General features: G+C 49.0%; 1 protein-coding gene across 3 annotated transcripts in view; it reads right to left on the bottom strand.

Annotated features, from left to right (window-relative positions):
- VWA2 (von Willebrand factor A domain containing 2) overlaps nucleotides 1-15,272 on the bottom strand; it is a 52,496-nt gene that overhangs the window by 6,647 nt on the left and 30,577 nt on the right. For 2 of the 3 annotated variants that reach the window (XM_030570693.1, XM_030570694.1), the window contains 5 exons: nucleotides 14,843-14,975; nucleotides 11,709-11,764; nucleotides 8,033-8,140; nucleotides 4,859-5,440; nucleotides 2,505-3,056 (listed from right to left, as the gene is read on the bottom strand). In XM_030570693.1, coding sequence (XP_030426553.1) covers nucleotides 2,505-3,056; nucleotides 4,859-5,440; nucleotides 8,033-8,140; nucleotides 11,709-11,764; nucleotides 14,843-14,975 — 1,431 coding nt within the window. The remainder of the gene's footprint in view (nucleotides 1-2,504; nucleotides 3,057-4,858; nucleotides 5,441-8,032; nucleotides 8,141-11,708; nucleotides 11,765-14,842; nucleotides 14,976-15,272) is intronic. The other variant, XM_030570695.1, reaches the window with a different exon arrangement.

Genomic DNA, 15,272 nt, shown 5'->3' with positions numbered 1-15,272 from the left:
GCTTCCATCCCACTTACCCCAGCACACTGGTGATTCACCATAAAGCTCATCAGAGCCTCCTCAATCTGCCAAGCTCCCAAATTTCTCTCTGCATCATCACATTCCCTTCTCTCCACCACAGACAAAGCTGGGAAGAATTTGACAGTCCTTTTTCCTTCTTCCCCTAAGCATTAATTAGCGTTTAACCTACATCAGTTTAAAGCCAGCAACACATTCCTAAGGAATCTGCTTGGTAAACAGAACACATTGACCCTTCTAAGAGGAGCTGGTTATTATGTCTTTGCAGTCCACACATGATAACTTCCTGATAAGCCAGCTTTTAAGCACTCTCTCCCGTCTTGGATAAAGGCAAGTGCATCTTTGAAGATGAAACATGGATCATCTGGGACGCTTTTGATCTTGGATGCTTTCACACAATTACAGAATGTTTCTCTGACCATCTCTAATCATTTCAGCCTAACCGCCTTCCAAGTGGAGTTTAATCCCATTTCATCTCAACTGTATCAGCTCATAAAGCATTAGCTCATCTGCCATCTCTCTTAGCCAAGGCAGCGCTTTGAAAAGGTTGTTCATTCCTTCCCGCAACAGAATTACCCAATAGAACCATTTCCCATCTATCGAAAGGCTTGACCGTTAAAGCAGTTACTGGACGTAGAAGTGTTATTCCATCTCTTTGGCTAGGCACTTACATGGCTCTCATATAGCAGTAACTGAACACTTCCCAAGTATTCAAGGATTGATGGCCATAACTTCCCTTCCGGGAAGAATTATTCTCATTTTATAGACCAGGAACTAAGGCACAGGGAGACGAGGGACATTTGCCAAGATCAACACTGGACTTCTGTGGCAGAAGCGGTAACTGAGCCCAGATCTCTCAAGTCCCAGTCTAGTGCCCTAAACTCAAGACCATCCATCCTACCTAATCACCCTTGTTTTTCCACTGAGTATTCAGCTGATGATAAATATCTCTGCAGATCTCAAAGCACTGGATTTGCCTGTACTGGCAACAGGGCCTCATTATAAAACAGCGAAATGGCAAGAAAATAAATTGAGCCTCACCCTGTATAAAAATATGCCATAGAAGGGCCCAGTGCTGAGTAGCTCCTGCAAGCAGCACTATTGACTTGCTCAGCACCTTGCAGGATCAGGCCCTAAATCATTTCAAAGGAGCTGCATGTGTAGCCCACACATCTCCTGGGTGTGGTGTTCTGTCCCATCTAGTACCACCAAGATCACTTACAGAGACAGAGATTAATGAGTTTGCTCGACAGCCTTAGCTAAGGGCCACATATGGCTTTTAGCTCATGCAGTAGAGGCTCAGGCATTTAGCTCCAGAGGTCCTAGGTTCAATCCCACCTGCCAACGACCAGAGCCTGTTGAAAGTATGGCACTAAACACATGGGTATAAACATCAAGTATCTAAGTACGGTCTTAGAACTAATTTACAGTAAACACCTGTATTCCTCCTGCTTAACAAAAGCACCTCTAACTCTTTAGATCACTTGTGTCATTACTTTTACACCCACCTGTACATCTCATAAGAAAATACAAAGAAACAGCTTTTTAAAAACACCCCAGAAGGCTGAACGTTATTCCTTTATTCCCCTTTCCTTTGATCATAAGAGGACACCATTCCACAGTTAGCAATGGGGGCTTTACCACTGGCTCCCTGGGGGATTTTGCCCTATTCAGAAAAATAAGGAGAAAAAAAATAAGAGGAAAATAAATTTCTGTCCATGTCAGGTCCGTGTGCTTATGAGGTATCTTAATTTAATGGACTAGCCCCTTCTGTGTGTTCCCCCGTCTCCAGTGCCCCAGGCTGTGTGCACGTGAGCCCTGAGACAGCAGCACTTCACTGAACAGCAGAACACTGAGAGCACTAGCAAAAGTGCCCCTAATAACAGGGACCATTTGTAATGAAGGCAAGTTACAGTCGCCCCACCAAATGTTCAACCTGAAGCTACCATGGTTAGTCAGTGGCCAGTAACTACAAGGTCAAGCCAGTCAGCCATGAGCAGCAAATGGACAGGGGACAACAGGAAGGAAATAATGGGACTGACCTGCAAGTTTCAGATCTGCATCCAAATCTTGCCAAAGCCTGCTGGGGTAGAGGACTCACACAATCAGGTGTTGGACCCTTCCCCATGACCCATGAGGAACTTGTCACCAACTGCTTTGAAATATGTCCCCTCTTCATACCCCCAGTAAAAACATTGCATTGGATACCTTGCAATGTATGTAGTATGTGACATCCTACACATTTAAGGCTAGATTTAAACTCTCTTGTGCCTCCAACACACTGAGTGAAGCCGATTTAACCCAGGTAGCATTACAACAGGCAACTACAACTGGCAAACTAGCCAAATCAAACCTCATGGACTGGACCGGGGCTCAGTGAGATCCTTGTATGTGTCTGTTTTATAAGGCTTCTAACAGCTGGTTTCTGGGTGCAGGCAGTGGCTACACCATAGGAACTGAGAATGGGAGGCCAAAAGCCATCTCACCTTCACATATTCTTTCAATGATAAAGTCTTTGTAACTGTGCAAATCATCATAAGATGAAACGTGTATCAGGTAGTTGGGAGAACCGGCAATCCTCAGCAGCGTGTCCCTCCGCACATTCCCAATCCCGACAATAAACACTGACACACCGTTGCTCCGCAGCTGCTGAGCTGGAACAATTGCATCCTCGGTGCCGCTCCCATCCGTGATCACAACCACGGCCTTGCTCACCCCAGGCCTCGCCCCTTTCGGAACAGTCATGACATCATCATGAATGTGCAGCAAGGCTCTGCCCATAGAGGCTGAGCCACCAAGGAAAGGCACCTGGCTGATGGCTTGAAGGAGAGCTGAGCTGGTGATATGCGCGTCCAGGGCAAATGCAGTGCGAGCTCTGCTGCTGTAGACCACAAGGCCTATCTGGGTGATGTCCCGATTGATACTGAACTGCAGGGAAATGCTACTGACAAAGTTCCTCAGCCGCAGAAAGTTCTCCCTGCCAACTCCAGATGAGGCATCCAAGGCGAAAACCAGATCCAGAGACTGGGACTGGCAGTCTGGAAAGGAGACAGCAAACTTTAAGCCTTTCAGAATATAGTCATGACTGACCAAGCAAAGGAGGCACCTGCTTCTGCTTTAGGCAAACACATCGCTACTGAGAGGTCATGAACTGCAGCATTATGAGGAATGGCAGATTGCAATTTACAATTCGTTCTTACAGGAATGTACAGCCCCCTCAAAAGGAACAGCTAGAGAAGACAATCCCCAGCTATACAACCAACACAAGCACTACTGCATTAGATTTTATGTCTAGTTTCTTTTCACTCATTACACTGCTCTGAGCCAAATCCTTCACCTTGAATGGTCTCCTACTATATGTGTTAACTGCTTATGCTAATCAACCTGTTCTACCTCCTATCTAGCTGTGACTACCTGAGTACCTTTCCCAGATGTGACAAGGAGCTCTGCCTAAGCCCGAAAGCCTGTCTCTTTCACCAAGAGAAGTTAGTCCCATAAAAGATACTACCTCACGCACCTTCTGTCTCTATGTACCAAGGGTATTCCTTTTTCAGTCAGAGGCTTGGCCCTGTGGTCTGAGCCCATAACTGGAGGAACCAGGACACTCGGGTTTGCTCTAGACTCTGACAATGACTTCCCTTAGAAGCTTTGGGCAAGATACATACCTTCTCTGTGCCTCAGTTACCCCATCCATAAAATGGAGCTCATAATTCTGACTTCCCTCACTCTGAGGGCGGTTAGAAGGATTAATTACTTATGGTTAGACTGTGCTGTTAAGGACCTGTCACAGAGTGGCCAACCCTTTTAAGATGAGATGGACTCAGCCTCACCTGTGTCTGATGAGCTCCCCCACAGCTAAAGCAGCGGAGCCAGGAATCAGGCGATACTTTGGAGATTACCTAGTCCTCTTAACAGGCAGCAAATAGCTCATTTGAGCTAGAGAACTGCAGGGAGCAGGGAAGACTCCTACGGGAGTCTCTGAAGCAGTGGAAATATCCCAGATTATATGTGGCTCCCAGGCAGGCAGCCTGTGGACCATAATCCTGCAGGGAGCAGGCTAGGAAGGAGAAGGGAGCAGAGAGGCTTGCCTTGATGCCCAGGTAGAAGTAGGGAGTAAATATGCTCCTGCAGAAGAGTCTGGATCAGAGGGAAAGTTCACAGCTGAGATGTTGAATTTGTGTTAAACAGTTTTATTTTGAAGAAATAACTGAGTCCCTGAAGAAAAGGGAGTGAAATCCTGTGACTGGAGAGCCTTCTTTACTGCACTGACCAGTGAAATAGCTCACCAGCTTCCAGGCCCACAACTGGGGGGCAGACTAGAGCTGCAGAAGCTTGGATGGTGCCTTAGGGACTGCATTTCCTCCCCCTAACCTCACTGCAGATAGAGAGTTCACATGTTGCAACTTACCCCTTTCGGGAGCACATAATACTTGGTACATATGAGCCCTCCCAAACCACTAGCCCACCGGCTAGCCAGCTGTCTGGGCTGGTACAGAAGTCAGGAGTGGACCACAATCCCTCCTTACTGGTTTTTGAGTGATTTATGCCTACGGGTGCACGAGGAAGCAGCAGTCTTTATGTTCCCAGCTGCAAGGGCGGCTGTGGTACTTGGTCTTTGCATGGGAGGGGTTCTGTGCTTTCAGCCTCTCTAGTCCCTGACATAAGCTAGCTCTCAAGGTCCGGGGAGTGATCAGTATTCTGGATCAGTATCACTGGATTCCCTACCACTGTTGTTTGGGAGAATTGAAATTCATTCTTTTAACCACCCTGCTCCTTAAATCTTGAACTCCCCTGAGCAGTGACTCCGTCAGTGCACTACAATCAATAGCCAAGGCCTTACCTTGATGACTGTCTACGCTGCAGATCTTTTTCTGCAGCTCAGGGATCTTGTTGAACAGATCCTGGGGGTTGGAATAAACAACCGTCCGCTTTGGATTCCCAGTCACGTCGCCCAGCTCTGCTCTTAAGAAGTCGCTGCCCACGCCAATTAGGAAGAGCCCTCTGCCTCTGGTATGTTTAGCTGCTTCTACCACAGGATCCTGGGACTCCGAATCCGTGAGCAAGACAACCACACGCGGGAGATTGTCGTGAACGTCTGCGAAAGCCGGAGCACTCTTAAAGCCATGCTGCGTGACATACCGAAGGGCTTTGCCGGTGAAGGTTCCCCCTCCGCTGAAACGCATGGTGTCAACGCTCTTCACGAGACTGAGCACGTCCTTGTACTCACCCACTTTGACAGGGATCTGGACCTCATTGCTGTACTGGGCCACGCCGACATTTGCTGGGGAGTCTTTGCTCAACACTGCCCGGATGAACCTTTTCAGGAAGGCCTTGTAGCGCAGGAATCCCTCCAAGCTGGTACTAGATGAGCTGTCCACCAGGAAAAGAAGATCCACGCTGCACTCCAGACTCAGCTTCGGTGCTGAAAGCAAAGGAAGTGAGTAACTGCATGTAATGCCAAAAATAAGCAAGCACATCATGTGGGTCTTCTGCAATCCCAATGATCTGAAGGCGAGAGAATGCACCCCAGAGCCCCTCTGCACAGGCGCCGCCATGGGTGCTCCGGGGATGGAGCACCCACTAGGAAAAATTAGTGGGTGCTCTGCAGCCAAGCTCCCCAGTCCCCTCCCCCGCCTCACCACCTCTTCCCCTGAGCGCACCACCTCTCCGCTCCTCCCTCCCAGCGCTTGCCACCACCAAACAGCAGTAGCGAGCTCCAGGAGGGCGGGGGGAGGAGTGGGAACGTGGTGGGGAAGAGGTGGGCAGAGCGGGGATTTGGGAAAGGAGTTGAATAGAGGCAGGGAGGGGGCAGAGTTGGGGCGGGGACTTTGGGGAAGGGGTTGGAATGGGAGTGGGAGGGGGCGGGGCAGGGGTGGAGGCGGGGCGGGAAGGGGGCAGAGGGGAGTCGAGCACCCACTGTTGGCAGAAGAAGTTGGTGCCTATGCCTCTCTGTCAAGAAAACAAAACAATTTGTTGGGCAACATGTTTTGCACAGTAGGAGAATCATGCCTCAGGATGCCATTCACTTTGGCAGGATGCCACAAAAACCTCAAAGGGCTGAGGAATACGTTTTAGGAAGTCATCCAGTGACTTGAGATACTTTAAAGGGGTGGGTGCTCCGCATTTTCTCAGAAACAGGCTCCTTTAAGGTTTCTCGAGTTGGGCACCCAGAATCACTAATCCCTGGCCCACATGTGCAGGGAAGTTCTGCAGGGATCTGAGGGAGAGGAGGGGAGGGAAGGGCTGGGGAGACAAGGCACAGGTACTTCAGCTGTCCCCCTCTTTCAGCAGAATCCACTTCTCATGCCCTGCTTCTAGATCTCCCTGCAAGCTGAGATGGAGGGAGCCCCAATGAGGCTGTAGATGTGGGGTGGGCAAACCTTTTGGCCCAAGAGCCACATCTGGGTATGGAAACTGTATGGTGGGCCATGAATGCTCATGAAATTGGGGGTTGGAGTGTGTGTGGAGCGTGAGGGCTCTGGCTGGGAGTGCAGACTCCGGGGTGGGGCTGGGGCTGGGGCTGGGGGGGTGCAGTAGGGTGCTCTGGGCTGGGACCGAAAGGTTAGGAGGGCAGGAGGGGGATCAGAGCTGGGGCAGGGGATTGAGGCATGGGAGGAGGTCAGGGCTGCATGCTCCGGGCGGCGCTTACCTTGAGGAGATCCCAGAAGCAGCGGCACATCTCCTCCTCTGGCTCCTACGAGGAGGTGCGGCCAGGCAGCTCTGTGCGCTTCCCGGTCTGCAGACACCACCCCAGCAGCTCCCATTGGCCGTGGTTCCCAGTCAATGGAAGCTGTGGGGGTAGTGCTTGGGGTGGGGGCAGCGTGCGGAGCTCTCTGGCCACCACTACGCATAGGAGCCAGAGGGGGGACATGACGCTGTTTCCAGGAGCTGTGCAGAGCAGGGCAAGCGCTGGACCCCGTTCCCTGGTGGGAGCTCAAGGGCCAGATTAAAACTCTGGAGGGCTGGATGCGGCCCCCCCCCCCAGGCCGTAGTTCGCCCACCCCTGCTGTAGACCAAGTTCACAGAGATTTCTGAATACAGTGGGACTCTGACACCTACTGGGGGGGAGGCATGGCAAATCCCTCCCCACACACACACAGACACAGATTTTTGCACTTGATCAAAGTTGCACGGGCAAAGTTTGGGGGACAGGGGGTGAGCAGCATGGCTGGACCACTTCAGTGCAATGTACAAAACCTGTACAGCTGCTGCTGGAGCACACTGTTCAGGCTGCGTGGTCGCAATGCCAATGAAATTTGACTCTGTTGCCCCTCCTGACAGATGAGGAGGCGGCCTGGCCAAATGGAGTTGTGACCTAGCACATGGGGAGTCTGTGCTTGTAGGGCAGAGTGCAGGGGAGTCCACTGAGACCTGACTCCTGGTGGTAGAGGCTCATGCGCTGTGTGGTGTGAGAGAGGAGACACTCCCTAGCTGAAGGAGACTCGGGGGAGAGTGGGAGGAAGAGGCAAGCAGGGACCAGAACAGGGTTCTTATGAGGGGTTCGGGGTGGGGAGACTGGAATTTGCCACCTCCAGAAAATATCTCAATTGGCACTACTGTTGGGATTCCTTTCTTGATGCCTCCTGCAGCCACAGGGGCTCTGAGGAGCGAGCAGGCAGGATCATCCCCTGGAAAAGCAGATAAAGCTCCAAAACGTCTGTTAGTCTATAAGGTGCCACAGGATTCTTTGCTGCTTTTACAGATCCAGACTAACACGGCTACCCCTCTGATAACAGATAAAGCTGAACATCCTCAGTCAGCACCTGTTCAGGTAGCACTAGGCAGCAAGTGCCGGTCACTGACAGCCCTACAGCCCTATATCAAGCAGTAGGAAAACAAACTCAGGCCTTGCAGCAGGGTTTAAAAGGCAGTGGTCAGCCCCAACTCCATCCAGCAAACTGCATTATAACCCTATACCAGGGCTGTTACAGGGAGGCAGGCTGCCAGGGATGGTCCCAATCAACAGATTCAAGAGCTAACACCGCACAGTGGACCAGGCTTAGACCCCACATACCGCAGCTAGCATCTCCTCCAAATCCAGCGGGACACACACAGTGGTACCTTTCTAATCCCTCTGGAACGCACGTGCCTCCATTGTGACAAGGCTGGGAATCGCAAGGATCTGCAAAGGCACCACAGAAGGAGAAGGAGAGAGCCTGGGTTGGGTCCAGAGAGAAAATACAGCCATGCTACACAGTAGATTAGCCGTACGTGTTTTGAGTGTATGCAGAGTCAAACGGGCTCCAGGGCAATTGGAAGGTAATTTTCCCTCACTTTGCAGAATGGTCTCTCTCCACTCAAGTAAAGCACAGTTAAGTAAGGCTGTGATGTCTGTGTAGCTTTGCTTGAGTATTAAGAATGTACATAAACCAAAACCCCAATAGCAGAACTCAGTAATTTCTTAAATTTAACTTCTTTACACTTGAATGAATCCATTCTTGACATGGGCAGCGCCAACCATTTAAAAAAGCCGACTCTTTGTAAGCACGGTTTTGTAAGACCACATTACAATTCAGTATCGGTTCTGCAAAGCTGTCCATTCCTAAAGGTATGTCTACACTACGCGATTATTCCGATTTTACATAAACCGGTTTTGTAAAACAGATTGTATAAAGTCAAGTGCACACGGCCCCACTAAGCACATTAATTCAGTAGTGTGCGTCCATGGTCCATGAGGCTAGCGTCGATTTCTGGAGCGTTGCACTGTGGGTAGCTATTCCGTAGCTATCCCATAGTTCCCGCAGTCTCCCCCGCCCCTTGGATCTCAACCCAGAATTCCCAGTGCCTGATGGGGCAAAAATCATTGTCGCGGGTGGTTCTGGGTAAATGTCGTCAGTCATTCCTTCCTCCGTGAAAGCAACGGCAGACAATCATTTCGCGCCCTTTTTCCCTGGATTGCTCTGGCAGACGCCATAGCATGGCAACCATGGAGCCCATTCAGCTTTTTTTTTCCTGTCACCGTATGTGTACTGGATGCTGCTGACAGAGGCGATACTGCAGCACTACACAGCAGCATTCGTTTGCCTTTGCATGACAACAGAGACGGTTATCTGTCATTCTGTACTGTCTGCTGCTGTCATGGGTGCTACCATGGCAATGTCCCCCCCATTTGTGTGATGAAGTAATAAAGAATGCAGGAATAAGAAACACTGACTTGTTACTGAGATAAAATGAGGGGGAAGCAGCCTCCAGCTGCTATGATAGTCCAGGCAGGACATTAAGCGGTGTGGGGGAGAGGAGCTCAGCATCCCGCTGCTATGATAGTCCAGGCAGTACAGAATCTTTTCTTTACACATGAAAGGGAGGGGGCTGATGGAGCTCAGCCCCCAGTTGCTATGATGAGGACGGTTACCAGCCGTTCTGTACCATCTACTGGGAATGACCGGGAATCATTCCTATTTTTACCCAGGCGCCCCCGGCCGGCCTCATCTGAGGCCAGCCAGGAGCACTCACGGGCTCATGACGAGAATGGCTATCAGTCCTTCTGCACTGTACTGTCTGCCACCAGGGAGGGGTGGAGAGAGGATGCTACTGTTTACTGCTGCAGCACCGTGTCTACCAGCAGCATGCAGTATACATAGGGTGACACATAAAAGAGTCAAGAAACAATTTTTTCCCCTTTTCTATCACGGAGGGGGAGCGGGGGATAAATTGACGAGACAGACTCTGAACCATCCCGGATAATGTGTTTGACTCTACAGGCATTGGGAGCTCAGCCAAGAATGCAAATGCTTTTCAGAGACTGCAGGGACTGTGGGATAGCTGGAGTCCTTGGTACCCCCTCCCTCCCTCCCTCCCTCCATGAGCGTCCATTTGATTCTTTGGCTTTCCGTTATGCATGTCACGCAGCACTGTGCTGTGGACTCTGTATCATAGCCTGGAGATTTTTTTAAAATGCTTTGGCATTTCGTCTTCTGTAACGGAGCTCTGATAGAACAGATTTGTTTCCCCATATAGCGATCAGCTCCAGTATCTCCCGTACGGTCCATAATGGAGCTCTTTTTGGATTTGGGACTTCATCGCCACCCATGCTGATCAGAGCTCCACGCTGGGCAAACAGGAAATTCAATTCAAAAGTTCGCAGGGCTTTTCCTGTCTACCTGGCCAGTGCATCCGAGTTCAGATTGCTTTCCAGAGCGGTCACAGTGGAGCACTGTGGGATACCGCCCGGAGGCCAATACCGTCGATTTGCAGCCACACTAACCCTAATCCAATATGGTAATACTGATTTTAGCGCTACTCCTCTCGTTGGGGAGGAATACAGAAACTGATTTATAGAGCCCTTTATATCGCTATAAAGGGCCTCGTTGTGTGGACAGGTACAGCGTCAAATCAGTTTAACGCTGCTAAAATCGGTTTAAACGCGTAGTGTAGACCAGGCCTCTGTGTGGTTTGCCACCTTGCACTCGAATTGCTGTGGAGTGAAATCACTTACATCAGGGAAATGCTGGAGTAACTCCACTGGAGTTATACTGGTGTAAATCTGAAGTAACTATTGAAATCAATTTAGTTCCTCCAGATTCACGGAGAGAAGAGATTAGAATCTGGCTCATTCTGTTCAGATTCCTTTTGGATAATATGGTGCATATTCAGCACTTATGGTTCTGGGGTGTGACTTACAACGCTTTTTGCTCAAGAGCTACCATGAGATATAGTGAATGCAAGCAGTCCAGAACACTCTATCACTGAACGTTTCATCTGCTGGACTGTATTTATGATGTGTCCCCATAGCACGGCCTGGTGACACCACACATTGACAGTATCAGAACAACAGTATAGGAGCTATCCATTTCATTTTCCAATCCTACCCTTTCCTCCAGAATTTACTGCATTGCTTGCGCCGCACATACAAATTTTGCTAGATCGAGGAATCTCCATTTCCCTTGTGAATCAGGGGGCTTAAATGATGAGGCTGTACTTTCAAAGGGCATTCAAGGAAAACAAAGCAATCAGGACACTCCAGGATTTGAACCACTGAGTGGTCTGTCATATTGATAAATCAACCAGAGTAGCTATTCCCACACAACCACCAAACCAAGTTACACAACTACTACGTGTCAGGTTCCCTCCTAAATGAATGAAAAAACAAGGAGGAGTACTTGCGGCACCCTAGAGACTAACAAAGGTGCCACAAGTACTCCTCGTTGTTTTTGCTGATAACAGACTAACACAGCTACAACTCTGAAATCTTAAATGAATGATACTGATGGTTCCAAATTACACGGCTGAAGGCATCTCACTCAGCTACAACTTGAGCAGAAATGTTCCACGTTGGTAGCAATGCAATCCCCGGATACTATTTCTTGCTGGCTTATGCAGGTGATGACAACAGAATCGCACCATTCCTGAATTACTATCAACAAACAAGAACGTGAAGAATTTCAGATTAATTAAAGGTGAACCAGCTCCTCCAGGAGTGAAGGGAGAGACTGAGGGTAACTGTTTTAAGCCAGCAGAATGATTTCATGGTCAAGAACATGAGGGAAACAAGAAATCTCACTCCTTTCTTTAGTGCTTAATGAAAGATTGGTAAAGGGTCAGTTCCTCACTAACACCCATTAAGAATTATGATCCCTGCTTTTTTAATCCTTGCTCAGGAATTGAATGTGGTTTAAAAATAATCACCTGAGATTAGTTTACTTTTTTTCCTTAGACTTTAAATCAGATTTTTCAGAAAGATCTTGTCCTACCTGCGCATGTAGCTCGGTAGCATCTGGCCGGGTGCTTGATTAAGACTCTTCTCCAACTAAGATAGAACGATTGATACAAAACATGAAATTGGACTGATTAAGTATTTAAAAGATTAACAAGGCATTTGCAAGGTTGACCATTGAGTCAAAGTTCTAGACAATTAATTTTTCCCTCAAAAAATGCAGTTTCATCAAAATTGAAACATTTTATGAGAACAGATCGATTTCTGATCGAATTAAAATTTGATGTGAAAAAGTTGCAACAAATCATTTTTACTATCAATTTGCTTCACTTTGTTTAGACTACTAACTATTTTATAGGCTGAATTAAAATACTTGATATTATAATATTTTTACAATATCAGATATTTTAATAGTTCTGAATTGACATTTATTGGACTTTTCATTCTGTGGGAAATATCAACTTTTTGTTCTGAATCCGAATAAAAACAAATGTTGCAATTTCCCATGAAATGGAACCTCTGGTTTCCAACCAGCTCTAACTTGACCAGTTAATATGAAAGCAAGGGCTGGACTAGGAAGCAATTCTTGACCCCTAAGAATCCCTCCACATGAGATCAATGAGTGAATTGATCATGATTTTGAAACCATTTATCTCATCTTAAAATAAAGGTGACCTGGAAGGGAAAAATAAATGATGTTTGTGTCCTTTTTTTTGCTTGTTTATAACTAAGACTGCGTGTCAGTCATGGATTCTGTGACTTTTGCAGGGGCTGGTGCGGCTGGCTCAGGGGCTGCCTAAACAGCAGCACCCGTTTGGGTGTGGGAGGGGGCTCAGGGCTGGGTCAAGGGGTTGGGTTGCAGGTCAGCGCTTAACTCGGGGGCTGGGGGAGGGGGCTCCCCAGGAAGTGGCCGGCATATCCCTGCAGCTCTTAGGCGGAAGGGCCAGGGGGCTCTGCGCGCTGCCCGTGCTTGGAAGTATCATCCTTGCAGCTCTCACTGGTTGCAGGACTGTGCAACAGTTTAGGTGACATAGGTGGTCGCCTAGGGCACTAAGATTTGGGGGGAAGCATTTTCTAAGGCAGCGACCACGGTGGCTGGATCTTCGGCCGCCCCGGTCGCCGCTGGCATTTAGGCGGAGGGAGCTGGGACAGAGGAGCGCGGGGAGGGCTGCCTGCAGCAAGTAAGGGGGGGGACAGCACGCAGGGGAACTCCCTGCCCAAGCTCACCCCTGCCCTCTCCTCCCTGAGCACACCGTGGCTGCTTCACTTCTCCCGCCTCCCAGACTTGCGGCACCTAAGCTGATTGGCGCCGCAAGCCTGGGAGGCAGAAGAAGTGAAGCAATGACGGCTTGCTTGGGGAGGAGGTGGGGCAGGAGTGAGCTGGGGCAGGGGGGGTTCCTCACGGTGGGAGGTGGGGAGCTGCCGCAGGGCGGGAGCTTTCGTGGGGGGGGGCACCTCAGGGCAGAGGGGGGGAACTGCCACAAGGTGGGGGTGCCTCAGGGCAGGGGAGGGCACGGCGCAAGGTGGAAGTTTCGCCTAGGGTGCAAAACATCCTTGCATCGGCCCTGACTGGCTACGGTTCCCCTCCAGCCTGCCAGCCCCTCCACTCCAACCCCTCTCCAGCACCAGCGGGGGTCCTGGGCTGTGCACCACTGCCCACCCCCCAGCACCCGTGGGGATCCCGGGCCACTCCCCAAGCCCCCGGACCGCCCCTCCCCGCTCCGAGCACCCCAGCCCAAGTTTTAGTCAGGGATATATAGTACCAGTCGTGGACAGGTCATGGGCTGTGAATTTTGGTTTATTGCCCATGACCTGTCCATGACTTTTACTAAAAATACCTGTGACTAAAACGTAGCCTTATTTATAACATGCAAGGGGGTAGGAGAGTTTTGTATTAAAAGGTGGATGAATTCCTGATTTAAAAACAAACAAACAAACACACACTTTAGAAATATCAGCCTTGTTGAGTCTAGTCTTCCCTAGCTTCGCTGGAGGACTCACTGGGGCTTAGAGAAGCGTAGTGTGGCATTTCTCAGCCCTTAACTGAAGAGGAAAGGATGCTCAATCTTTAACAGATCTCTCCTTCCAGGAGTTTGTTAGATATCTGGAGTTAAAAAAAAAAACCTGAGATTTTGGACAGCCCGAATAAAAATAGGTTCCCAGCTCAATGAGTCAAATTTCACTTCCTTGGTATCTGGTGTCATAATCCGACTAGTTTCCCAATGTTTTCCAGGATAGACAAGACCTGAATTTCTAGTATAAAAAACAAGCAAGGGGAAAAACACCACCGATTCCTCCTCTTCTGCCTCCCTCCCCATTCAGGCTCTCTTTATACATCAGACAAACAAACAAAAAAAGAGCACAAACCTACATTTTCCTTTGCAGGACACTTTAAAATAATTTCACTTCTTGTACAAACTACAGTAATGAAGCTTTTGGAAGGCATTTGACTTCGTTAAGGATCTGACAAGTTTCACAATCTTTCAGATATGTCCTCACCTCAGCGCAAGAGGAATTTCCTTGTGCAACTCACTGCCACTGCCCTGACAACATAGCTCTCTGTTTGCAACCCTGCTCCTTACTATTTGTTTCAGTATGAGCGGGAGTTGTTTTCAGACAGTTATTGAAGCCTCTCAATAGGTCAGGGTCTCCCAGGACTTTCAGGTCCACTAAACACAGATAAAAGGACTTCTCTGCTTCTGGGTCAACACAGTGTCTGGGTTTTATCCACTCTCTTTATTGACCAGAATATAAGCAAGTGTTGCACAAACGAGAATTGTGTGAAATACATAAATGAGGCTGTTTACATAACAGGCAGGATGGTCCAGTGACAAGGGAATCTGCCTGGAAATCTGGGTTCTATCCCTGGCTCTGCCACTGACCTACTGGGTGATCTTGGGCAAGTCACTTTGCTTCTCCATGCCTCAGTTTCCCCTCTCACTAATTGCTTTGATTGCATGTTCTTCAGGGCACAGACTGTCTCTTTCTATGTATATGTACAGAGCCTGTCCCAACCTCAGCTGGGGCCACTAGGTGCTGTTGTAATATAAATACTAATATAAAGTTACAGTAAATCATAAACCCAAGTCATCATACCTAACGATGGATGTGTGTGTGTGCTCTCACTCTATGTGCACTACTCACTTCAAGAGAGCAGGCTGGCTGACTTACCTGTAAAACGGGCAGAGAGATGCATGCACTGCATTTGGTCTCTTTGACCCTTTCCAACACATATAGTTCCCAGCCAGCTCTTTCACGGTCTCCAGTGTCTTGCGTTCACAAGGGTGAGATTCAATCTTGCAACCTAGCACAAAGAGCACATACAAAATAGCTGGTGCATTTGTCTGCAAGTCAAGCTGCCCGGGAGTGGGAGCTGACACAGCTGGGATATTGCTCAGTCAACAGCCTGTCTCACTGTCCAGCAAAGAGAGTTCATTGCAGCTTTTCGACAAGTCCCTCGGTGATGCCCCAAAACAAGTAAATGTGCTGCAGGTGGGCAGGTCTGCCCTTTACTAGATTCCTGGGTGCAGCTTCTTTAGTCTGCTTTGTTCAGGCACAATACCTGCAACCACCAAATCCACCCATGTTCTTCTGTTCTACA

This window comes from Gopherus evgoodei, chromosome 7 (genome assembly GCF_007399415.2).
Source record: "Gopherus evgoodei ecotype Sinaloan lineage chromosome 7, rGopEvg1_v1.p, whole genome shotgun sequence".
NCBI classification, from domain to species: domain Eukaryota; kingdom Metazoa; phylum Chordata; order Testudines; family Testudinidae; genus Gopherus; species Gopherus evgoodei.
This window is presented reverse-complemented; position numbering and strand designations above follow the sequence as displayed.